The sequence below is a fragment of the Amblyomma americanum genome, chromosome 3, assembly GCF_052857255.1.
Source record: "Amblyomma americanum isolate KBUSLIRL-KWMA chromosome 3, ASM5285725v1, whole genome shotgun sequence".
Taxonomy (NCBI): Eukaryota; Metazoa; Arthropoda; class Arachnida; order Ixodida; family Ixodidae; genus Amblyomma; species Amblyomma americanum.
Window position 1 is genome coordinate 221282795 of NC_135499.1, and position 24993 is coordinate 221307787.

A 24993-nucleotide genomic window follows, 5' to 3' on the forward strand; every position below is an offset into this window, starting at 1 on the left:
AAAATAAAAAATCAAGCCGAGTTCCTGTTATTTGATTAGGCTCATCGAGTGCGCCTTTTGTCAACGTCCTTATTCCGCGTAAAGCGAAAGGAATGGGATATTCTTGCGCATGCAAAGAATGCGCTCGGCAATAGCCGCACACAGCTGAGTGTTATCGTCACGGCGCGACTGTGGCGGTAACAGTTCGCGCGAGTGTGCAGGAGTATTGCAGCTGCTACAGGCGGAGACAAAAGTCCCTAGGACGTGTCAGCCGAAACGAAGCCGCTGGCGCTGTTATTAGAAGCCGGGTCGAGATCACACTTAAGGAGGGGAAAGTCAAACTCGCGTTCTTTAATGTATTGAAATGATGTAATCCCTGAAAAGCGTTGTACCTATGTGGGCCTAAATCGCTTTTCTAGCGTCGTAGAGACGTCTGTCCCCGATAGTATATCGTTGTTCTTTTGGGTCCGGCAGTAAATTTTTATCGTCCGCCTCTGCTGCTCACACCCAAAAGAGACAAACTATCCTATAGTGCACTAAAATTCGTACAGAGGTTTGCCAATAGAGAAAAAAAGCCAACGGGAAACAAAGGCGTACAGAAGAAAACAGCCCACGGTCGACGACATCCTTGCGTCGTTATTGCCTCGTGTACGCGTTTCTTTTCTCGTTGAGCTTTGTTTCTCAGGTGAGTACGCTCCAACTGACCCAGAAATAAACGCTGCTTAAAATCGTTTGCGGCGTTTGCAAACCTCGAACAGTGCACGAGAGACGGGCGCCAAGACTAGAAGCACCGAACACGCACCAGCCTTGCGATTCTCGTTCTCGTGCGTCGTGTCTCTCGTGCGGTTCAGCTTAAAATGTGGACCACTAACTACGCCAAGCTGCTGCCCTCTTGTCTGCGAGCTCATCAACACCAAGCCGACTCCTCAACGTGCAGAGAGAGAGAAAAATTAAGGGAAAAGCAGGGAGGTTAACTGGGTTACGCCCGGTATGCTATCACACACGTGGGAAGGGGAACAGAGGGAGAGATAGAAATGGAGACAGGAAAGAGAGGTCACCATTCCACGTGTCCGTAGGCCATTACTAGCAGGGCACACAATGAAAGTGTAAAACTTTGAACTCAGTACTGAGTCCTTCAGGAACTTTAAAAGCGCTTTCATGGCTGCCCTCTGCGATGACGGTTTAGTCCCAAGACACAGTAGCTTGGCTTCTATAAGAGGGCGAGGGTCTAAGCGGGGCAGCGTTGCAGCCAGGAGGACACAAGGTAGGTGCTCTGTTGTTTCGTCGCACCCGCAGTTCTCATACGCAGGACAGTCTGCCATAGCGATTAAGTGGGGGTTGGCATTTGTAAACGACACTCCCAGCCAACTGCGACACAAGAGCGTAGCATCGCAGCAGGAGAGGCCCGACGGCGGATTCAGTTGAAGTAAGGATTCGAGGCGGTGCGGGCAGCATGCCGAGTTTCCTGGGGATGACCAAGACGCTAAAATCTAATTTCGGCCAAGCTGCAGCGTCAGCTGCGTCGTTTGAGACAATGCAACAGTTCCTGGTAACCACTGGAAGATGATGTCATGACCCTCATCCAATGCCTCTAAGATGTCTAATCTCAGCTGCAATTTGCTCGTGATCGACATGGCGTAAAACAGTCTTAAAACATTGTAGGTAAGCGTGCAGGAACTGCTGTTTCCGCAGGGCTGCGCGAATATTTCAAATTTTCGAAAATCGAATCGAATACCCTCCTATTCGATTCGTTCAACGAATCAAATAATGAACATTCACAAATATCCGAAACGAATCGAATGCGATCTCAAGTTCGAATCGGGCCCACTTCGACGCCGCACAGCATGCTGCCGCGAGCGGTCAGCGCATTCAGCGTCGCGGTGTGGTCCATTCGTGTGGCGGCGTTCATGATGCCCAAACTGACGACCTTCAATACTTGGCGACGCGGTGGGTTCAGCCAGGTCCAGCACCCTGTCTTCGCGCCTGATGTCGGAGGCTCATAACTCGTAACTCTTGTCCCTCTCATCAAATGAGATGTGGCCCTAGTCTCTTCACCATCATTGTCAGTAGCAAAGGTAATTTTCCGAGGCGCATGAAATGACGGTCACAGAGTTGATATTCTGAATTCGTGCACCATATCTCTCATAGTTGAGATCGCTGCGCGCCTTTCGACAGCGACAGCTTTAACTCTCCAGACAACGACGCAAAGACGTCCTGAGTATGACCTCAGGATGTCCACGTCAGGATGTTCAGACGTCCTCAGGCTGTCTCTAACTGGTCCTCAAACAGTCCAAATAGGATCCATTTCTCCATCCGTTGCGCATACTCAGGATGTTTGGAGGATGATATTCGGGGGCGTTTTCAGTACTACTTCAGGATTTGTATCAAGATATTTTTTTTCTTGGGAGTGCCGTATTCAAAGCTAATGTAGCGAGGGTAGCCAGCATAAGCAAAAATAAGAGGCACAGCACGGGTCTACCATGGGCCGCAGAGAGCTATAGCTCTCTGGAGTTGAATTCTCCTGCCTGAATGGAAAAAGTGAGTGGCCCAAAAATCTAAACAGTCCAACCCCATCAGAAGTATGTGATACATAAGAACAGGTGTAAAAGCAACAATATCTTAAGATATCTCCTCAAGGCATATAATTTTGGGTTCACAAGGGTTTCCTTCATTATATCACTATTGTACGCACATATCGTTTAATAAGCCTGTAGTTTTTAATTAATGAGAGCAGAGAGCGAGAGATGAAGCTAGTTTGATCTCAGTTTAGTTTCCCAGTATTGACAGTACGATAGTAGGACATTTGAGGAATTTTAATCCTCGAGCCGTCCAGCAAAGTGCAAACTGAGGACATCCACATGAGGACATTTAGCCATCGATGCAGTCAAAATGTACTCAGAATGCCCTGTTCGAGATGAGGACGTTCCGATCATTTGAGGACGTCCTCAGGACGTTTGGTTTTGTCTGGGTTCGTCAGTCACAGCGCTGCCGCTAGCTTTTCGCTGTTTAGCATAAATATTCATTTTGTACGGATATTCGCACAAGTAGCGAACAATTATGCGAATTTTCGATTCGTACTCGATTCAGTTCTATCATTATTCGATTCGCATTCCCTTCGGTTTATAGCTAAACTGAGCAACGCAATGTTCGCACTGTCTCGAGTCATACAAGGCGGAGAGCCTTCTTCATCCGCCGTCCGCTTATAGCGCCCTCTGATGCCGTCCGCAAAAGGCGGAGCCGAGATGAAGACGCACGGCACTCACCCGGTCTAGTTCCCAGGCACGGCCATTTAGAAGCGGGCCTAATGGCGTGCAGCCCGCGCTGTTAGTGAACCCTCCTGCTGCCTCCGGATTCCGTTCCTTTCTTTTCGCATTTGCTCTTCAGTATTTATGCCGATCGCGTTTAAGGCGCTCTCCGGCTCGCGGCGGGCGTTAATGCAAGCATGTGTCTCGAGGAGTATCCGCCGTGTCCGGAGGGCCTTCGCTCTAATCGTATCATCTGGCAGGCTGATTCACTAGCTGCCCGAGCCGAGGGCGGCGCACTATACGGCGTTTTTGACGCAGGAGTTGCCTGGGCCGCACCGCCTTATCAGGGAGGATTTTCTTTGTTTGTTTGTTTTTTTCTTCTTTCTCGTGATGAGGCTGTGTTGGACTTTTCCTCTTTCCATCCCTTAAGAAACACCGTATTGCAGACTCTCTCTGCAGGCTGGACTGGCGCGTTAATGCCTTCGAGTCTCGTCTATTTTCTAGGCGTTGTCACGCTTGTTCTTTACAGTAACGCTGCCAAGGACTGGCTCGGAGCACGTTTTTTTTTTTCTTGTTGCGATATTATGCTATTGCTACTGCAAATCTTATTCTACTGTCGCTGAGATTTAAGTCCTTTCAGGGAGAAAAGACATAAGTGCGTTTAATACGAAAAAAAATAGGCTGCTGCATGTGCCGAAACTCTCTTATCACGAGCGAGAACACTCACAGCAGAAGAGTTTTGCAAGTTCCTAAATGTCATTTATTTCATGGGCGTCTTGTCCTCATTAAGAATGTGAGGTCGCCAGGCCAGGTCGTTTTTTTAATTTTTATTTTGCGATGTCTTCATGGTGTTTGCGGTTCACATATATGGGCAAGGAGCTCGCAGTTTGCTTCTTTATACACGGCAAACCGATGGCCGATGGTCCTTTAGATTGACAGGGTGGACTCGAAAGGAAGGGATACAAGGTAGCAGGGGACGACAGAGAGTTACATGGGCAGAGTATAAAAAAGGAAAAAAAAACTGAGATAATCATGGACACTGCTGCCGCCGGGGAGGCTTAAATTGAAGGTCAGTGTGAGAGGCATTTGTTTTGCAGTCCACGTAACCAGTGACGATGATGATTATGACGTCAGTGACGCAAATATTCCACTGCGCAATGTTAGTGACAAGCAGTGAAGGGCGTCTTTTTTCTACCTTCCATTTTCTGGCCCGCAAACTGCAAACCCACCTGCTACACCCCAGGTAAAGTTTTAGGAGTTCATGCAGGCAAGAGCGCAATGGAGAACTCGTCTCACGCATTCACAATACAGAAAACGTTTTTTGTTTCTCCACTGCACGCTATAGACACGTTCCCATTGTTTGCACAGAAGAGTCAAAACACCCGCCGCGGTGGCTCAGTGGTTAGAGCGCTCGGCTGCTGATCCGGAGTTCCCGGGGTCGAACCCGACCGCGGCGGCCGCGTTTCGATGGAGGCGAAACGCTAAGGCGCCCGTGTGTTGTGCGACGTCAGTGCACGTTTAAGATCCCCAGGTGGTCTAAATTATTCCGGAGCCCTCCACTGCAGCATATCTTGCTTCCTCTCTTCTTTCACTCCCTCCTTTGTCCCTTCTCTTACGGCACGGTTCAGGTGTCCGCCGATATGTGAGACAGATACTGCGCCATTTCCTTTTCCCCAAAAACCAATTACCAATTGCCAAGAGTCAAAACAAAAGCTGTTTCGACTGCTGTGAACACGTTACCGTTCTCACATGCAGGTTTGGGGCTCCCCCCGACCCCCTCCTACCCAATTCTCTCACCCGCCTTCTTGAGCCAGAAATGATGATTTTGAAAACCGCATTGACCCCTCTTCCCTTTTTTTTTCAGCGAACAATATTCTGTCCAAAATGTACTGTTCATATGGGAGTGGAAAGCAAGGCACCGCTCACGTCCCTTCCGCGTTTCATTGCAATGCTTGCATACAAAGCGCTAGCTGTAGTGTGCCGCTGGCGTTGTCGACTAGCCGTACTGCACTTATCCTCACGTCGCGGTTTCGTCGTACTGTAAACCCCGAGACGAGTACCTGAGTAGGACCGCATTTCAACTACACTTAAGGGTACTGCATAGCAAATAGTTCAGGGACTGAAGCCAAGGATGCCAGTCGTTTCATTTCATCATCATCATCGTCGTCGTCGTCTCATTTACATAGAACATTACTAAAGCCTATGCATTAAAAAAGTTCTTCCTGGAGTACTTATCTGAGTTTCCAACTCAGGCATAATTTTATCTTTTTGTTTGAAAATACATGCAGCACATTAAAATACAATACAATAAATCTCACGCTCTAAGAGCACACGATCAACGAATAAATGTAAATACATAAAAAACACAGTACACCTCAGCATCCTAAAACAACTCTGTTGCAGATAAGAAATCTGGAATTAATAATGGGGGAATGTTGCCATGTGATGATTTCCAAATCGCCACAGTATGAAAAAAGAAGCTGCATTCGTCTCTGCTCTTCTCGACAAATCCATGCGAGCAGTTTCCAGAAATCGTGGTGAAGTTCGCGCCTAAGCCAGCACAACAAAGGGCATCCAAAGTCAATTTTTTTTTGGCCGAGCGGTATCCAGCAAAAGAAAAAAAAAACACTTCTGTCAGGATTCGAGCCAACGTCAGGGCGAAGCGAGCAGCTTCGCTTCTCGACTGCTCTAACCACTCGCCCACTGCAAGAATTTTATTTCTGCAAGCATGATATTTATTACAGTGAAATTATGTTCTATGTGCATAACTATTTAGAGAAAATCAATGAAGCGAGAGGAAATTTATCTAACAAAACATCTCGGGACAACAACACGCTGGTAGTGAGCCAAGGTCGATCATATGTGACCAAGGGGAAGTGCCAGTCGTGTTTGAAGTCTTTTTGGCCATACAGTTCCCCAAGATAAACAATCATTTTTTTCTAAAGTGAGGTTTTATCCTTGAATTAGAGTTGAAAACTGGGTCAGTTGATACATGTTCTTGAAAAAAAAACAGCAGAAGTCTCAAATTCGTCGAAACAACAAATGTACCGTGGCGGTCTATCAAAAGAGTTTTACATAGACTGTGCAGTCCAATAAGAAAGAACATATCTAAGTGCTCATCAGTAAATTGCAACGTGCCGCACAATATGAGAATTGCAGTTCACTCCTCCACAGTGCCCTGTAGAACACTTTCCTGACGGCAAGGTTAACCCGTGGTAAATCCCCAGGCGTGACTGGGAAATAACCACGGATTAAACTCGATGCCATTCAAATCGGCCGACGCCTTTGTCTGGAAGGCCTCCTATGAGGGGCATTGGCCGCTTCTTTCTAGAGGTGTATCACACTATATCAGAGTACCGCATCCTTGCAACAGATTGAGCAATATACTGAACTTCATCTGAACCGCCACAGAGGCGGAAATTTCCTGACGGCACGAAGATATCACTTTTCTGCAACCATGCTATAACGGGCCAAGGTGTCAGTGTGCAGCTTATAAAAAAAAAGTGGCTGTGTACGGTGAGTGTGATATCTTACATGTACACGTAGATAGTTATTCAAAAGTTCCCATGGCCACAGGAGCTGCTTCTGAGCAATGTATTCAGATATGTACGGCGCCTTTGAAGCTACCGAGGTACTCAGGGGTGAGGATGAGACTTCTCACCCTCCACCGGTGTCGAGCTTCGGTGGTGTCGTAAATGGTCCAATACAAGGCCCCAAAGTGGGCCTTTTGTCCTAGAAACTTTTGACCAACCCTGTACATTACGTCACGACAAGTCAAAGCACATTGAACGGCGCATGTTCGGAGGATAGAACACTGCGATGAAATTTTTGTACAGCTGCTTGCGAAACAGTGAAATTAAGAATGAAGTGGAAGGAAGAATTACTAGAAAACGTACAGCGAAGCACACTTAAGCATGAACCCCATAAACAAGTCGGAAAAGTTAGAAGAAACATGGAAGTTAAGCAAAGCGTTTACGAAATTGGCTTGCAGGAACGCACGAGCTATCATGAGTGGGAAGCAGCTCTGAAAAATATGAAACGGGAAATAGTCTGCCGCACATAAAGACGGATTAAATCAAGCCCACCAGCGCCGACAGATCTGAAAAAGTAATGGCGTCTCATAGCCCCAAAGGACGACCTTCATAGAATGTCGCGAATATTCTGTGAAAGCGTTGAATATAAGTCCTGGCGCAGTGAATGTTACAGTTCCAGACGGTGGCCCTGCAGTTTACTGATAAACCTAGTTGGACGAAAGTGAACGTGGCGCTGTAGAGTCGATATGCGATGCTTAGAGTAATGCGCACTGTGTTTGTATGAGCTTAATGGGATTCCAAGGTGCTTTAGTGGCAGACATGCCCTTGCAACGCTGCCGAATCCAGCTAGTGTAGGCGCTCACAATCCAATCTACAGAACGAAACTCTTTGAACGGTTCCTCATCCAGAAACTTGGACAGCATGTTCAGTCAAGGGAACAATTTAATGTACGCTTGGCTTGTCTGCACTGAAAAACGTTGCATCATATGCATGACCTAGCGCTCCACGCTCGTTATCCAGAATGCGAAAACATCAAACGGGCCTCCTGTGCTGAGTGCTTATACAAGGCCGATCTAAGTAAAGAGCTGATCAGAAGCGAAGAAAAGGGACACTCTTGTTCGACTTAAGAAAGGAAGTACAGGGTGGTCCGCTCTTATTGTGAGCACACGAGTGTGTTCGACACGGCCGCGCAAAGTGGCCTTCGCGCAGAATGATCTGGAGGTGCTGCTGCGCGTAGCCGGCCACTTCGCATTGTTGCGCGGCCGGGAGCGCAGCCACACACTCGAGTGTTCACCTTAAGAGTGGTTCACCCTGTACACATCAGTTATTGTAGGACAGTTTAACCAACGCTCACGTGTTCTAAAAGAAAGAAGAAAAAAATGTGACGGACGGCTTAAGCTATGTGCTGTGATCGCTATATGTTGCACAGACGGCGCCACTTGATCGCGACTAAAGCCGCGTGCGTGCAACAGATTTCAACATTTTGAGTGCGCTGGTATGGTTTCTCTGTGAAAGCACAGGTGGCGTGATGCACCGCACTGGCACAAAGCTAAAGGGCATAAGCAGTCTTCGTGGTCGTCGTCATCCTTCATCCTTTCTTTCTGCGCTTCCGAATGTTTGGTGGAGGTAGTGGCTCAGGCGTAACAATGGAGCCGGAGGAGTGAAAAGATAGGAAGCGTCCTCTAAATAAAGTACGCCGAGCAAGTTGTGAGCCGAAGCACAGTTAGCGTGACTATGTCGGCAATGGCAGCCATATGTGGCCGCACCCAAATGTGAGAAGGCAGCCGAACGTGTCGCTATGGCCAAAGAAAAGCGGAGAGGCGCTGTGGACCGCCAGGCAGTGAGGGTCGCGAGAACTCTGCCAGTTCGAAGAAGAGCAGCAGTTGTACGCGGCGGTATGCGTAAAGCACGAGGAGCGGCGAGGGAAGCGGGCGCACTGTCCGGTTAAGAAAAGCGGCTGATGGCGGCGACTCATGATGCCGCGAAAGCATCCAGGGAGACAGTGTGTGCTGCTCAGCTCGGAGAACAGGAGGGGGGGGGGGGGGGGGGGAGGGTCCAGCAGCCAAAGGGCCTCGCCGAAACATCAGTGCGGCTACCGCCATCAATGAAGACTTCTTAGAATGCGCTATACGCTTTCTCTGGAATGCACTCCATTCTTACAGATAGTCTCTACGGAGAGATACACACCGGATTTCAAAGGTCCAACGTGTTTTCGTCGTTTCTCTATTTGCCTAGGTTCCTTATCTTAATCCCCGAATTCCTTCTACGCCTTTTTTCTTTCAGTAAAGCAGTGTCTTGCGTCTGTTCTGGTGGCATTTCCGTGCCCGTTTTGACCGCTGCTTTCCTCGTAGCCTGAGGGTCGCTCTTCGGATTCACTGGCGCAGAGACCCCCTGGGCCAAGCCCCCGCGGCCGCTAAGGCTGGACAGCCCCGAGCCGGCCCGCATGCTCAAGTCAGGACCCCAGCAGCAGCAGCCGCAGCAGCAGCAGCTGGGCTACGTGGGCTCGCCGGACTACTGGCCGTTCGCGGGCCACGCGGCCCCGTCCTTCGACCCGGCCACGCCCAGGAACGTCACCACTCAGCTGGGCCAGACTGTCTACCTCAGCTGCATAGTGAACAACCTCGGCGACAAGACGGTGAGCAGGCGCTTAAATCAAAGCAGTGTTATCATAATCATCATCATCATCAGCCTGACTACACCCACTCACTGAAGAGCAAAGGCCTCTGCCATGTCTCTCCAATTAACCCTATCCTTTGCCAGCTGCACCCACCCTATGCCCGCAAACTTCCTAATCTCATCCACCCACCTAAACTTCTGCCGTCCCTGGCTACGCTTGCCTTCTCTTGGAATCCACTCCCTTACTTAATGACCAGCGGTTATCTTGCCTTCGCAGTACATGCCCTGCCCAAGCCCATTTCTTCCTCTTGATTTCGACTAGGATGTCATTAACACGCGTTTGTTCCCTCACCCACTCTGCCCGCTTCCGGTCTCTTAATGTTACACCTATCATTTTCCTTTCAATGGCTCGCTGTGTGGTTCTTAACTTAAGCTTGAGCCTTTCCGTTATTCTCCACGTTTCTGCCCCGTAGGTGAGTACCGGTAAGATACAGCTGTTGTACACTTTTCTGTTGAGGGATATTCGCAACCTGCTATTCATGATCTGAGAGAACCTGCCATATGCGCTCCACCCCATTCTTATCATTCTAGTTATTTCCCTCTCATGATCCGGATCAGCTGTCACTACATGCACTAAGTATACGAATTCCTTTACCACTTCCAGCACCTCATTGCCAACTGTGGACTGCTGCTCCCTTGCTAGACTGTTGAACATTGCTTTGGTTTTTTGCATGTTAACTTTTAGTCCCACCGTACTGCTCTGTCTGTCTAACTCATTGATCATGATTTGCAGTTCATTGTAGTATTTTGTAGTATTTTGCTCCCACTAATCCGCACTATAAATTAAAAAAACACATTCCCCAATGCACCTTGGTTTCGGTGACAGTTGGCTTCCATCATGGATTTGTCAAACGAGCTCCTCATTTCCCTTAACTTGTCTTCTAATAGCTTAACGAGGGTCTCGGTTCTGGCAGTCTTGATGCCATAGGTAGCATAAGAGGGCTCTAGCACAGTGTCCACCCTCGCCGTTAGATGACGTTCCGCGTCACACTCGCGGTAATACAGGACGTGCTACGTCCGCCGCTATGGACGAGGGTGGCGCTGGTGAACACTCTCAAGGTTCGCTTACACGCAATAAACATAAATACCCACGAGAGCAGCAGATTGGACAGCCGTCGCCGTAGCTCAGTTGGTAAGAGCACCGGACGCGATATTCGGAGGTCGTGGGTTCGGATCCCACCGGCGGCATGGTTGTTTTTTCTGCTGCTTTATAAGTAGTTTTCTTTAAATCAACGCTTAATTGTAGTATTTTTCTCCCACTAATCCGCACTATAAATTCAAAGAAAAAGACATTCCACAATGCACCTTGGTTTCGGTGACTGTTCGCTTCCTTCATGTATTTGTCAAACGAGCCCCTCATTTCGCTTAACTTGTCAGTTAATAGCTTAACGAGGGTCTCGGTTCTGGCAGTCTTGATGCCATAGGTAGCATAAGAGGGCTCTAGCACAGTGTCCACCCTCGCCGTTAGATGACGTTCCGCGTCACACTCGCGGTAATACAGGACGTGCTACGTCCGCCGCTATGGACGAGGGTGGCGCTGGTGAACACTCTCAAGGTTCGCTTACACGCAATAAACATAAATACCCACGAGAGCAGCAGATTGGACAGCCGTCGCCGTAGCTCAGTTGGTAAGAGCACCGGACGCGATATTCGGAGGTCGTGGGTTCGGATCCCACCGGCGGCATGGTTGTTGTTTCTGCTGCTTTATAAGTTTATATATATATATATATATATATATATATATATATATATATATATATATATATATATATATATTCCGCAATGCCTGTATGAATGACTGCTGAGGTTTCCACAGAGTCAAATGCTTTCTCGTAATCAATGAAGGCTATATATAGGGGTTGGTTATATTCTGAGCATTTCTCTATCATCTGATTGATAGTGTGAATATGATCTATTGTGGAATATCCTTTACGAAAGCCTGCCTGATCATTTGGTTGATTAAAGTCTAAGGTTGCCCTGGCTCTATTAGCGATTACCTTAGCAAATACCTTGTTGGCAACGGAGAGTAAGCTGATCGGTCTGTAATTTTCAAGTCTTTGGTGTCTCCTTTCTCATAAAGCAGTGTAGCGTGTGTCACTTATTTTCACAGACGTTTGTACTGCGTCTTGGTGTGCGGAAACCACCACTGTGCGGTATGCTGAAAATGAACGGTCACTTTTTCAATATTTACAAATTTTTTCTTTAAGAAACTGTGAGAGGCACGTTGGTGCGATCTGTTTATCAGGATTCTACAGCTATGCGGACACTATGTACCTCGTTATAATCAATAATTAGACGATTAATTAACTTAAATCAACTAATAAACTTTTTGTTTTTTATTCTAGGGCAAGTTTATATGCGAAATTGATGACCGTCAACATTGAGGGTGAGTCCTGCTTTTAAATTTTTTAATCGGCAATGTGTTTCGAAATGTCGAGCATCAAAACGCATTTGAAATCTCGTTGAGTTGGCTTTCCCGCATTGGGATTCGTAAAAAGCAGTCTCTTGCATTTTTTATTAATCATATATTTTCGCAACTGGTGTATTTGATGATGTAGAAGAAGTTAATTTGATTTCGGCGGTGATACCAATGGCAGCGACGCCATTTTATAATTAGGTAGTGTGGTAAAGCCAGCTCAACAAACTTTAGAATGCGTGTATCTGTCATTCCATATTCCGAACCACATTGCCGATTAAGAAAATTAAAAAAACAGGGCTCACTTTCGATGTTGACAGTCATCAATTTCGCAATATAACCTTTCTCTCTAAAGTGAAAAATCAAGTGCATTAGTTAATTTAACTAATCGTCTAGTTATTTATTCATATAAGCTGTACCAAAGTATCCCATGCACCTACGTGGAGCATGTGGCGATGTGCTTGATGCACGAACATAAGGTGCATAATGTCTGCCTTGCTGTAAAATCCAGTTCAAAAGACCGCACCGACGTGTCTCTCACAGATTCTTAAATATAAATGTGTAATTACTATTTTATTAAAAATCTGGAAAAGTTAAGAAAATATAACCCGGAATAGTCGTATGAACTTGTCTGAACGATAGCGACGGGCGCACATTATGATGCTACAAACGTCATGGACAAGTATAGGGACATGGTTAAGCGCTGACAATATACCGGGGTATTCCCTTTGTTCAGTGAAATCACTGCTTATTTGCTTGCTACATAAAGCTGCCAAATGCGGGAAGTCATCTTTCCTCCGATTTTCGATCTAATTCCTCACTCTTGTTCTCTTCCCTCAAGACAACATGTTAGATACCGAAATGAATGCCGATAAGTTTTCATTTTTTGTTTGCTTACCTATAGGAGTTGTGGCATAAAAGCGGGGAAAGGAAGAAATGAAAACGAATGCGAGAAACGTGTGCATCTAAATCTCTAAGGGTGGCCCGAGTGCTCGGCTCGCCCCAGGGACCGACCTGGGCGCACCCCGAAGAGACGACAACGAGCCCGTCTATTCCATGGAAGGCACCTAAACAGATAAATTGGTTTTGGGGAAAGGATATGGCGCAGTATCTGTCTCATATATCGGCGGACACCTGAACCGCGCCGTAATGGAAGGGATAAAGCAGGGAGTGAAAGAAGAAAGGAAGAGAGAGGTGCTGTAGTGGAGGGCTCCGGAATAATTTCGACCACCTGGGGAACTTTAACATGCACTGACATCGCACAGCACACGAGCGCCTTTAGCGTTTCGCCCCTATCGAAAAGCGGCCGCCTAAACAGATATCGAAATCCGTTTTTGTTTCCTTAATTTACAGTGACTGTAGTTCGTTGCAAACAACATCGTGTGTAGTGCCCACTTGATTTCCCTCAGGATCTCGGTTGGCTTATTCAGGAAATGAAAAACATGATGCACTCAATACGAAGTCTGTTCCCGGGTTCGAACCCGACCGCGGCGGCTGCGTTTTTATGGAGGAAAAACGCTAAGGCGCCCGTGTGCTGTGCGATGTCAGAGCACGTTAAAGATCCCCAGGTGGTCGAAATTATTCCGGAGCCCTCCACTACGGCACCTCTTTCTTCTTTCACTCCCTCCTTTATCCCTTCCCTTACGGCGCGGTTCAGGTGTCCAACGATATATGAGACAGATGCTGCGCCATTTCCTTTCCCCAAAAACCAATTATTATTATTATTACTTCGTATATCGATCCTATTCAAGGTTCTCCCCTCTAATACAATAAGAGGTGAGTTAAAAAAAAGATTTTCTTTCAACTTTGGAATATAGCTATGGGCGGACCAGCGTTTATTCGATTGAAATTGTCTCATGAGAAGGTTTTATGTGACGAACAGATGTCAGCTCCCGCTTAAGCTAACAAAGCAATGCCGGAAAAAAAAAATCATGATGAAACATGAATGGATGAATGAAGCCTGTATTTTTCTTTTTTGTTAAGAGGAAGACGGCAAGTAAGGAAAAGATGTGTGTGTGGTATGAAGCAACGTTTCCGTGAAGAGGGATGAAGATGCTAACGAGGCTATAGCTCCCCAAGTACGCCATCATTGCCCGCGTCCTCGTTCACAGTATAGAGAGCTGAAGATCACTCTTTCTTTTATTTTGCTTCCATCACAAAACAGTGTCGAAACAGCGCGGTAAAGTGAGGAAAAAACTGCAAAAGAGCCACCAGCAGAGCTGACTTTCAACTGACGTTTTTTTTACGCGCACACATGACTAAACCTATTTCCGCCAAAAAAAAAAAAATTAAGGCCGAAAATCATTACTGCCTTATCATTTCTTTTTTTGTCATATTACACTTCTGGGAACACTCCCTCTAGTTATGCAAATTCGCTGCTGTGCAGCGATAGTCAGGGTTTGCTCACGCATGCGGGACCATCCTTATCAACGTGACACGCTTCAAAACTTCCCCGTAGTCTGGTCACTGTGTTCGAAAAATGACGAAATTCCAAAACAATGAAGGGCGTTTGTTTATACATTCACGAACGTGCATAACTAACTTTGAACTAGCCGCCTCATCTAAAGAATTCTTATGTTCCCTCAGGCGGTCGTTCAAACAACGACCTGTCTGACCAACAACACCCATCGCATGGAAAGAGGATTCGGTAGACAAGACATTTGACGCAATCAACCATCATGTCACCATGCATCACGTATTCAGGAGTTTAATATGATAAAAAAGAAGGGGTGGGGCAATGACGCTTTTCGGCTATCTTTTGTTTTTGACAGAAATAGGTGTAAATATGTGCGTTCGTAATAAAACGTCAACTGAAAGCGAGCGTTAATGGCGCCTCTTTTGTCGTTTTCGTAATCGTTTTTCCGCGCTATTTTGGTACGGAACCTAACCAACTCGCCTTGCTTTTTGTTCTTTTAAACGCGTTTTCATTTGTGCGCGTCGCAATGGCGATAAGTATAGAAATTAATGAACTTGAGTTTGGCTTGAGCCCGTTGTCAGTCATGTCATGTTGGAGTGAGACAGCGAGAGCAGACGAGGACAAACAGAAAAGCAGCTAACAGCGCCCGTCAACATCACTCCGATATAAAAACTGGTTTACGTCAAAGGCCTGTGCCTTAGCTTATACCATAAAAAATAAGCAACGCGTGATGGCAATCTCATTGTCTCTTTGCCTGCGGCAGCCGCGTTCTTCGTGCGTTCGATAGAGCCTCGAGCGACCGACTGGGCGGGGTCTCGTCATGACCTTTTTTTTTCTTTATCCTCCTTCGTGCAAACTCTCAACGCTTTGTGTGGCGCAGGTCACATGGATCAGGCGCAAGGACCTGCACGTGCTGACGGTAGGCCTGGACACGTACGTCCAGGACCCGCGCTTCCAGGCCATCCACCTGGAGCGCTCCAACGACTGGGCGCTGCAGATTCGCTACGCGCAACTTAACGACCAGGGACTCTACGAGTGCCAGGTGCGGCGCTGTTTGGTGTTCCTTTGAACAGTTTGCTGGACACAAGGTTTGCACAAGTGCGATCTGCATGAAGTAGCAAGCACTGTGTCAGGGTAGTGCACTTCGCGCGTTTCGTGCCGTTCACTTTCCTTGTCTTGAAAGGGGTTGCTCACGGTTTACGGTTTATGGGGTTTAACGTCTAAAAGCAACTCAGGCTATGCATGAGGGACGCCGTAATTTTGACCACCTGAGATTCTTTAACGTGCGCTGACATCGCGCAGTACGCAGGCCCCTGGCATTTCGCCTCCGCGGAAATGCGACCGCCGCGGCCGGAATCGAGACCGCGTCCTAGAGCCGTAACTAATGAGCCACGTACCGAAGAGGGATTGGGATTAAAATAACATGTTCGCTCTAAGCCAGCTGGCTTGACTGTTTGGGCAAGTCCAGACGACCTCAGATTACAATACGGACTGTTATACGGGCGAGCAAAATCACACGGAAAGAGCAACCGTTGCTTGGTGTATAAGCGCATGTATGCAAAATGCATGTAAGGCACAAATGCATTCAGAAAAGCTGCGAGGATCAGTGAAATGGAAACCGTGAAATGTTTTAAAGAATAATTTATTGAGCGAATGAGAAGTACGCCTGCATCACTCTGCTACACAATCCCCCCCAGACTCAATACAATTTTTCCGGCTCTGACAAAGCGCCTTAATGCGCTTGGAAAAAAAACTGTATGACGCTTAAGCTTCGTCTTTAAGTGTGAGACGCGACAAGCGTGTCGCAGCGTTGCCGAGGAGTACACGGAACGCCATCGCCCGTTCGGCGCGACGCGTGGCCCGTAGGACAATTTATGGCAAGGACCCCTGTCTCACATATCTCGGCGGACACCCGAACCGGGCCGTAAGGGAAGAAAAATGAAGTGAACAATTGCTTTTAAGGAAAGGAAATGACGCCTGTCTCACATTTCTCGCTGGACACCCGGATCGCGCCGCAAGGGAAGGAAAAATCGATCAATCAATCGATCGATCGATCAATGATCAATCAATCGATCAATCGATCTGTGGATCGATCTATCAATCAATCCATGCATCGATCCATCAATCAATCCATCTATCAATCAATCCTTAACGCTGTCGCGTGAAAATCCCTTCCCTTACGGCGCGGTTCCGGTGTCCACTGAGATGTGCCATTTTTCGCTCACGACCAAAGACGCCGACGACGCCGGCTTTTCTGTGACACGAGCTCCTTGACGCTGTCGCTTTAAAATTTTCTTCGGCTGCGCAACCAGTGATCCACCGCTTGCTTGGTGTAGCTCTTCGAGAAGAGAGGGAAAAGGGAACGGCTGAGTTTGTGGAAAGTATTCGGGGAACCATTGAACAAGCTCGAAGGGTGCACCTGGCCCACCTTTTCATCACTTCTGGCGAATACTTCAGTATCAACGGCTTCTTCTTACGGTTGCGTTGGCCGTCACTTGACGCGGGGCTGTCCGGGCGCAGGTGAGCTCTGACCCCAAGATGAGCCTGTTCGTGCGGCTGCGCGTGCTGGTTGCCCGCGCCGAGATCGTGGGCGGCAGCTCGGGTCAGCTGTTCCTCAAGACGGGCTCCACCATCAACCTGACGTGCGAGATCAGCCAGAGCCCCGAGCCGCCGGTGTTCGTCTTCTGGTACCACAACGACCGCATGATCAACTACGACGAGGCGGCCAAGAGCCACATCCTGGTGCGCAAGGCGGGCCGCAACGCCGCCGTCTCCCGGCTGCTGGTGCACGACGCGGTGCCTGCCGACTCCGGCAACTACACCTGCGGGCCCTCCAACGCCGACGCCACCAGCGTCGCCGTATTCGTGCTCAACGGTATACACACTCTAAGCATTAATACGCCCATATGGGAGTAAAGAGAGAGTAAGCTGTCCTCTAGCCCACTCCCTTTTATGAAAAGGTGTGCGCTAGAGAACACCTTACTCCCTTTTTACTCCCTTCTGTTTAGAATGGCAAAAGCCTTGGACAGAAAGCTTAAAGTTCAATAAACTTGCTAGTGCTCGAGCGCTGAAACCCCAGAAAAATAATAATAATAATAATTGGTTTTTGGAGGGAAAGGAAATGGCGCAGTATCTGTCTCATATATCGTTGGACACCTGAACCGCGCCGTAAGGGAAGGGTAAAGGAGGGAGTGAAAGAAGAAAGGAAGAGAGAGGTGCCGTAGTGGAGGGCTCCGGAATAATTTCGACCACCTGGGGATCTTTAACGTGCACTGACATCGTACAGCACACGGGCGCCTTGGCGTTTTTCCTCCATAAAAACGCAGCCGCCGCGGTCGGGCCCAGAAACCCCAAATCTCGGATTTCGCCGATCTTTGTCTTGTCTGTCCGAGAGCCCCTCTCCTCAACCTTGAGGTTATTCGGGAAGAGCAACCTGTGTCTCACAACCCCGTCGGTGGCAACACTTTTTCCATCTCAGGGCAGTGGCTCATCTCGTAACCGCTGCACCATTGCGCCAGTAGTGGTATGAGGACTCCCAGCGACCTATGAACGTTAAGTACAGAATGACCAATTCCGCAAAAATGGGCATTAACCCACTGACGCTATCGCGTCATAACCTTAAGGCGGAGCTTAAGTCAGATTTCGCCGCTCTTTTTCCGAAGCCTGCTTGACCTTGATAACCGAGCCTCGAACCGAAACCGAGGAAAAAATCGAAGTGCACATGATTCGTATTTGTCCCAACAAGGCTTTATAAATACTCCGACATTTTTTCTCTCCTCTCTCTCCCAACGGCAGCCCTTTAATTTGGTCAGGTCTGTACGAGCGCGCGCCTCGAGAAGTCCAGTGCTGAGCTCGGAGGCGGCTCTCGAGCTATTTGTGAGAAGTTCTGAGGAGAAAACAAATAGCCGAGTGGTGTTTAAGCGAGCTGCTGACGTCACACAAACAAGAGGCGCCGGCCGGGGTGCATGCAGAAGTCGTATCTCCTACAACCTTTCCTATGGAAGCGGTAACACGTACACATCAGAAGGACTTAGAAGCATTGCTTGTGTACCTAGGGGCTACAACTTTCGCCTGAAAAGAGGTGACACGGGCACCGGTGTGTCTGTCGCTTCTGCCATCAGATGATGCAGTACAGCATGGGAGTCGCTCCACGTCGTCAGTGACACTATCACGCCTCTATATAGCGCGAACCTTCCGCTCCTGTGAATTCTGGTTTTATGCTCACTGTAGTATTTACACGCCAGGCACTTTTGCTGCAGCCCGACGGCTCAAAAAGGCACTTCGACTTCAAAGAGAAAAAAAAAACTGGTCAAACCTGCATTTAAATGTAGCCTTAGAAACCATCTCTAGTAACATATCGCAAAATGGCTCGACATTGTCCCTTCCAGTCACACTTCGTCGTCCTGGCTAGCGCAAAGAACAGGACACCATAACTGTACCACATATGGTCATACACGGCTATCCTTGGTTGGCATGAAGGTCATTCAAGGTCATTCTCCGGCCTACGCGACGACTGCTTTACCTATAGCGTAGTGAGGCTTTTCGCTTCAAAAACTCGTTTGCCCGTGGGTGAAGTTCCTCCGAATTCACTGGTTTCACTTATTGCCCCTGCATTGACGCTTGCATTGATCACGCGTTCGTCCTCCTTCCGCAGGCGAGAAGCCGGCCGCCATCCAACACGACGCGACGTCCCCCTCGGTGGCGCGGCCCTCGGTCTGCGTGTCCGACGTGGTGGTCCTGCTTGCAGTACTGGTGGCCGTGCGCACCCTGCGCGCCCACAGGTGATGAAAGTGGACGCCCGCAGCACGTCGCCTCCGCCACGCCCCACGGATCAGCCAACGACGATCCTCCGCTTCGCCTCACGCCACCACCCAACCCTGACTCGACGCGCGCCTGCGTCTGACCACGCTTGGACGTCAACCCGACGCGACGAACTGTGCGCGCGCAAACGCCACGCTGCGGCCGCACGTCCGCGGAACTGCCCTCAGTCTTGCGTTTGTCGAGCGTGCGTGTGAGAGTGTGTGTGTGCCTGGGCGTGCGCTACTTTCGGCACGCGGCCGAGCGTCTCTCATTCTTTGGCCAACATATGCGTTTTTTTTTTTTGTTGGAGGCACGCGGACGAAGTGCAATCGACACGACGGCGCTCCCGAGTGATGTGCACGGGATCGAATCTCGTGGCAGAGAAGACGCTGACGACGAGTTCTGCCGGACCCTCTTCACGCATGCTTTGTGTAACCACAGCGCCGCTAGTGACAACGCCCCCCGCCTCCCCCCTAATTCCATGACGCTACTACACTTTCCTTCGCTACCTGCGTACACTTGTTATTGAGCAACGCACCTTGCCAAGGAACTGAGAAACCTAGCAGAAAATGGAAGGGTTCGAAAAGGAGAAGATCCGAGAGAGGAAACGATATATTGTTGTGTTCTTTGACTATTCATTTCGTATATTTCCGTTTCGTATATTTTCTCGTCGAGCCATCAGAAAGTGAGATGCCATAGTATGCGTAGTATGCCATAGCATGCCGTAGCATGCGCTCTGATGTTCGAATACAAACATGCGACATATGCCACCCTTTGCTGTCATTACATTTGCAGATATAGGAAAAGAAGATAGAAACGTCGCGGCAATCTCTGCTGTAAATTAAGTACAGTCTTGTCGGTTTATAGCGGGTGCAGTCTCCATCGCTTTCTGGATGCGAGGGTTCAAAGACTGCGGAATACTATCGTTCTAGCTCTGCTTCCGCGGCGAATGCAGAAGACAAATGGTAGCAAGTGCAACATGCAGCTAACTTTCTGCACCCCAGCAGCGTTCAGCATGTACGCGCCAGGGCGGCGGTCGAGGTAGACTGGCGATGCTAACGCGCCCCTTTGAGCCAAACCAACTTTCAGGCACTCAACCAGTCCAGCAGGCCCTGCACAGTTTCTGCTTTCTTTGCTCCTTTGTTCGCACTGCAGGGCAACTTAGAAGTACGAAGTTCTAAACAGAAAAAAAAAACAGCTAAAATAAACACGTTCGCGAGAGACGAGGCGCACACGTACGACGCAGTCCGTTTCTAAAACGTGCTGGCATTGTGCATGGCGCGCTACCTATGTAGGTTGACAGCAGCTTCAGTGCCACTTGAAGCGAACCCAATGGGCACTTAAACTCCCTTGGATGTCCCATGGACAGCATGGACGTCCACAGGACGTCTAAGCGAGTTTTAATGCCCATTGGGGTAGTGACCACGCTGAGCGCTGACACAGGGCACAAGGTTCCCCCAAGCCACTCCCGCGACCCTAAGTTTCTAGTATCAGCCGCACGAAGAAAACTGAGGCAAAAATTATCCTCACTCTGTAAAACCACGTGAGCATTGCAGAAAGCGTTGACGAATGCAGCACTGCCGCTCGGCCGTGCGCCTACTCAGGCCGCCTTCAGCTTGGTTCAGAAACTTTTGGTAAAGAGAGTAAGCTACGCCACTTCGCCAGACTAATGCGCGTCATCAGTAGGGAGCGGATTGATAGGGAACGCGCAGATTAAACTTTGCGCGCTCCTGGACACGTTGGACCCGCTCGGGGAAACCAGAGAGGGTGCGCAATGTGCATTTATGCTCTGCACATTTCTGCTTTCGTCCAATGTAGGGATTCCACAGCTGGCGCCATCTACATTGACTTTTTCCAAGTAAGGACAGAAAAGAGAAACGCGTACATAAGCATCTTCAAGAAATCACGTGTGCAGCAAAGGGGCGTAACGGTGACTCGCTGTATTGTCCGCATTGGCATATTCCTGGGCCAATATGTACTGCAATAATTTTTTTTCTTTCTATTTGCTCTATTATATACAGTGCAGCGCCGATTGACATATATACCTGCTAAATCGTGGACGTGTCATTACCTGGGCCAGCGACGAAGGGCAGAAGGATTGAGAATGGAGTAAAAGAGAATTATATTGTACCCGCCAATGTGCTTCCGACTGACCTGGATCCATAGCTTGGCCTGAACAAAGTCTCCGCTGCCAGGAAGTCGACGTGTCTTTGCTGAAAAACACTATATCTACGCAGCGGGATACCTCAAATCGCTTTCGGCACGGACAACTGGACTTCTGTAACGGACGCGCCTGTGTGTCCTTGTGATAGTGGATAGTTGCGAACAGAGCCACGACCGGAAGTCCTATGACATATATTATTTCCTGGTGGTAAAGCCCACACCTGTCTCGCTGAAAAACCTGTTGCTGCCGTTATTTGCTGAACTCGCAGTCTGAAATTCTTATCACTGAAGAGCCTTTCCATTACTTGCGCAAGCTTGATGGCACCCCATTTTCGCCATCTCTTCGCCGCAGCTAGATGGTGCCCGAAAAGCTTTTTTTTTTTTCAAAAATTACGCTTTCGAAAACGGCCACTGTGCACTCGCTCTATATAGAAAGCCATCCAGGCCATGCCGGAGACGATGAATAGAATTATGTGGTTAAATTTCCTAAGGTGTTAAAATCGCGGTTATTTTGTTAATGGGCGTCTCCGTGGCAGAATCTGTTCCCCTTCAGATGAGATGGCGCTGCTCTGCCCAGTTGCCTGCTCACGAAAGTGGATCTGAAAGCGAGGAGCGTCATGCAGCTACGGCTCCCCAATGTCGTCTTTCCTGCGGACGGTAGGCAGGAGGAAAATGTGCGCTCGGTGCGAAGGAAAACGTAGCAGACTTCCTGGCACACCCCTTCGCTTCCCTGCTCTTTTCCCGACTTTAGACGTAGGAGGCTTCTCTCGATTCCGCAGGCGCTGATTGGCCCTCGAACTTCCGTCCTGTAATCAAGTGTACGACGGAGCATTGCCTGCTTGGCCAAAAGCGCTGTAGCGTTGTAGCGTAGGCTGCGGGGCGCTGATGATGTCGAGCCGAGATCATGACAGGTTCCATGAATCTAAAACTCTGAGCCGACGGGAATTGTCTATCGTGAGCAAAAGTAAGATGCCTCTCTCGTGTTCCGAACCTTGCCGCTTTACAATGCGCATTACAATGATGCGCCTTGAGTAAGGGTTTATTCGATGAGGGTAGGAGTGTATATGACGGACGCCATTCTTCGGCGTCTTCGCGCCGCGACATCTTTCATGTCCGAAAGCGACATGCCTGACCTGTGGCGGCAGTCAGCGGGTTTGCTACATGTGTGATACCAGCTAAAAACTTTTTTGTTGCTTTTTTTTATAATATGGCGAGCCTTTTTAAAGCGCATTACTCAACTCCTGTCTTTACTCTCATCTCAGAATGAATTTTTTCTCATTTGCGAGTTGCATGGTGATCGTATTCATAACAACGAGATCAAGCGTGGCGCTTAATGATGGTTGTTTAGTACACGAGTTCGTGTAGGCAGGCAATTGCTCGAGAGCAAGACAGAGGCTCTGAAAACATCTTGATAAAGCCTAGGCAGCTTCGTTATATTGAATGTACAACACGCTTGGTACAGTGTCCATGCAAATTCATCCTCAAACTTAAATCCTGGAGCCCTATGCCAACATAGAAAGCAAATGATGCATGCTGAACATACCTACAATTATGCTGTGGTGCATGAAACAAGATCTTTTTTTCGCCGCTTGGTAGGTGAACAAAAATTTTATTGTTGCGGTTTTTGAAAGGTGAAGGGCATTTCCGAAGCTGTTCCAGTGTTTCTGGTGCGTAATAAGACCGTCTTGTAGCCAGGTAAAGCGTACACGTCAGCGGCGCCCACATAAGCGCTGTATGCTGCCTCGCAGTGCGCATTCGGAGACGCCGTTGCTCTTGGTGTTGCATGTATTAAGCAAAAAAAAAGTGCAGCTTCGACGATCTCGGCGCAGATTTTGTGGGCACAAGGCAACAGGGAGGCGAGGGGGGTTTTATCGTGTGTGTGCAGTACGCCGGAGAAAAAAAAGTAAAGAGAAGCTTGAGTAAAGAAGGATCGTAGATTGCGACACGTATAGGAAATCTTCCAATAATCCTCGGCATAAGCATCCTGGCAGATTACCCCGTAAATTGCGGGCCAGACCCGAACGCAAGCATGCCACGCTGTTTGGCGCACGCGACCCTCTGCATGCTCTCATTTCACTCGCCCACGAACAACGTTTCTTGAGCCCATACGGAAGTCTTGCTGACGCACCTTGAAGCCACCGCTACCCACCTGTCGAGATTTTATTGGTGTCCTCATAGTGATAACCTGCGATATTTTTGGACGCGACCACCGTTCTCTGCGCGTTGTGCGTCACGCCCGTTTTCATGTGGAGGTGCCGATCACCAAGTGGCGTGGTTTCTGTAGCGTTAGCTTCGGAATGGACTTGCACAGACGCGCCCAACTTGTGACTCAGCAGCGCTGCAAATGACTGTGGGACTGGTGGCTCATTTGGCGACACGTCTCTGAAGCGTGCGAGCTTTCAAACGAACTAAAATGTCGTGTCCAAGGTGAGTATATAAAACTTTTTTTCACTCTCGGACACACGTCAGGCGAGCACTGCCTGCGACCGTACCAAGTTGTTACAATCATTTCTGGTCGATTCATTCATCTACCGCATTCTCATGTTTCAGGGTTGAAAGTCGGAGAGGAAAGCATCGTTTTAGAATATATATAATTTCGCGTGGGTGATATGTCGATACATACAATGTTACATTATGCTTCATGTTGACGGTTCCTATGTTGTTTGTAAATAATTGCTCAGAATCTATAATAAAAATACATGAACAGTGCATGGTCTCTTTCGTCGCTGTCGATTTCAGACGCCTCCCCTTTCTTTTTCGGAAGTTGAGTCTATCGCAATCTACATAAAGTCGCAGTAGCGTTTACAGGGATTATTGTTGACGGCATCGTGCTGACACGTCTGCCGTTTGTAACCTCAGCTGCGCTTTCTGCGAGCAAGAGCAAGTCAAACAGCAGGCTTCTCGCTCGTACTACAAAAATACCGTGTAAAATAGTATTGCCATCCGACCTCCGCGACTGGCGAATGTCGTGGGTTCAAATCCCACCGCCGGCATGTGGTTGTCTTTTCTTTTACTTTGCGATAAATTAACTCTTCTCCAAAACTCATTTACCACTCTAAGCAACATCACCACAAAATAGAAGTTATATAATGCTAAGGTAATGTGCCTTGGATGCAAATAAATTAAATTTCTCGGCGCCTTCCATAAACTTTTGACGGTGGCACGTTCAGCCCCTTCCATTCGGAAAAGTATACCACCAGTGCCCCGTTTGATCCTCCCACCCCGCTACCGAAAAGAGCCCCACACCTGTCGCCTTCTTGCAGGACAAGCAAGTGACAGCGGCCCCCTGCATCTCTCTCCCAAATCCCCCGGCGACGCCCACACATGGTCCTTGTGGGCCTGGTCTAGCTGCCTGGATCTCGTCCACAAGAACATTCGCAGTTACGACTTACTACGCCGACGAGAACGCCATGAACCCAGGAGAAAGTTCCGCGTGCAGCTACGTATTACTCTGAAAGGGCGAGAATTCTTTTCCACTGCAAAGTCAATTACCTTCTCGCATTAGCGCACGTATCGCAAACTGTGAGTGCATGCTATACAAGCTTATGACAGTCATAACTCGGATGCATCTAACGGGAGAATCAAGCCCGTAAACGTAATTAACATAAACGGCTCGCACAAAGTGTCATTTGTACTCAAAACGTTTGGCCTGCGGCTGAGTTTTCTTCCATAAAGTTGTCAGGCCATCTAGCGAAATGACCACGAGCAGAGCGAGAGAGAGGGAAAGACTTCATTAGAAGTCAAATTAAGACTTTATATTTGCTC

The 24993-nt window shown here is 48.4% G+C and overlaps 1 protein-coding gene across 1 annotated transcript in view; it reads left to right on the top strand.

Moving 5' to 3' along the window:
• The window catches only part of LOC144126137 (cell adhesion molecule DSCAM-like), a 265564-nt gene extending 241628 nt beyond the window's left edge, over positions 1-23936 (top strand). Inside the window, exons 4-7 of the mRNA XM_077660103.1 lie at positions 9142-9392; positions 15146-15307; positions 16786-17140; positions 18920-23936. Coding sequence (XP_077516229.1) covers positions 9142-9392; positions 15146-15307; positions 16786-17140; positions 18920-19050 — 899 coding nt within the window. The 3' untranslated portion in view covers positions 19051-23936. The remainder of the gene's footprint in view (positions 1-9141; positions 9393-15145; positions 15308-16785; positions 17141-18919) is intronic.
• Positions 23937-24993: the final 1057 nt, after the last annotated feature.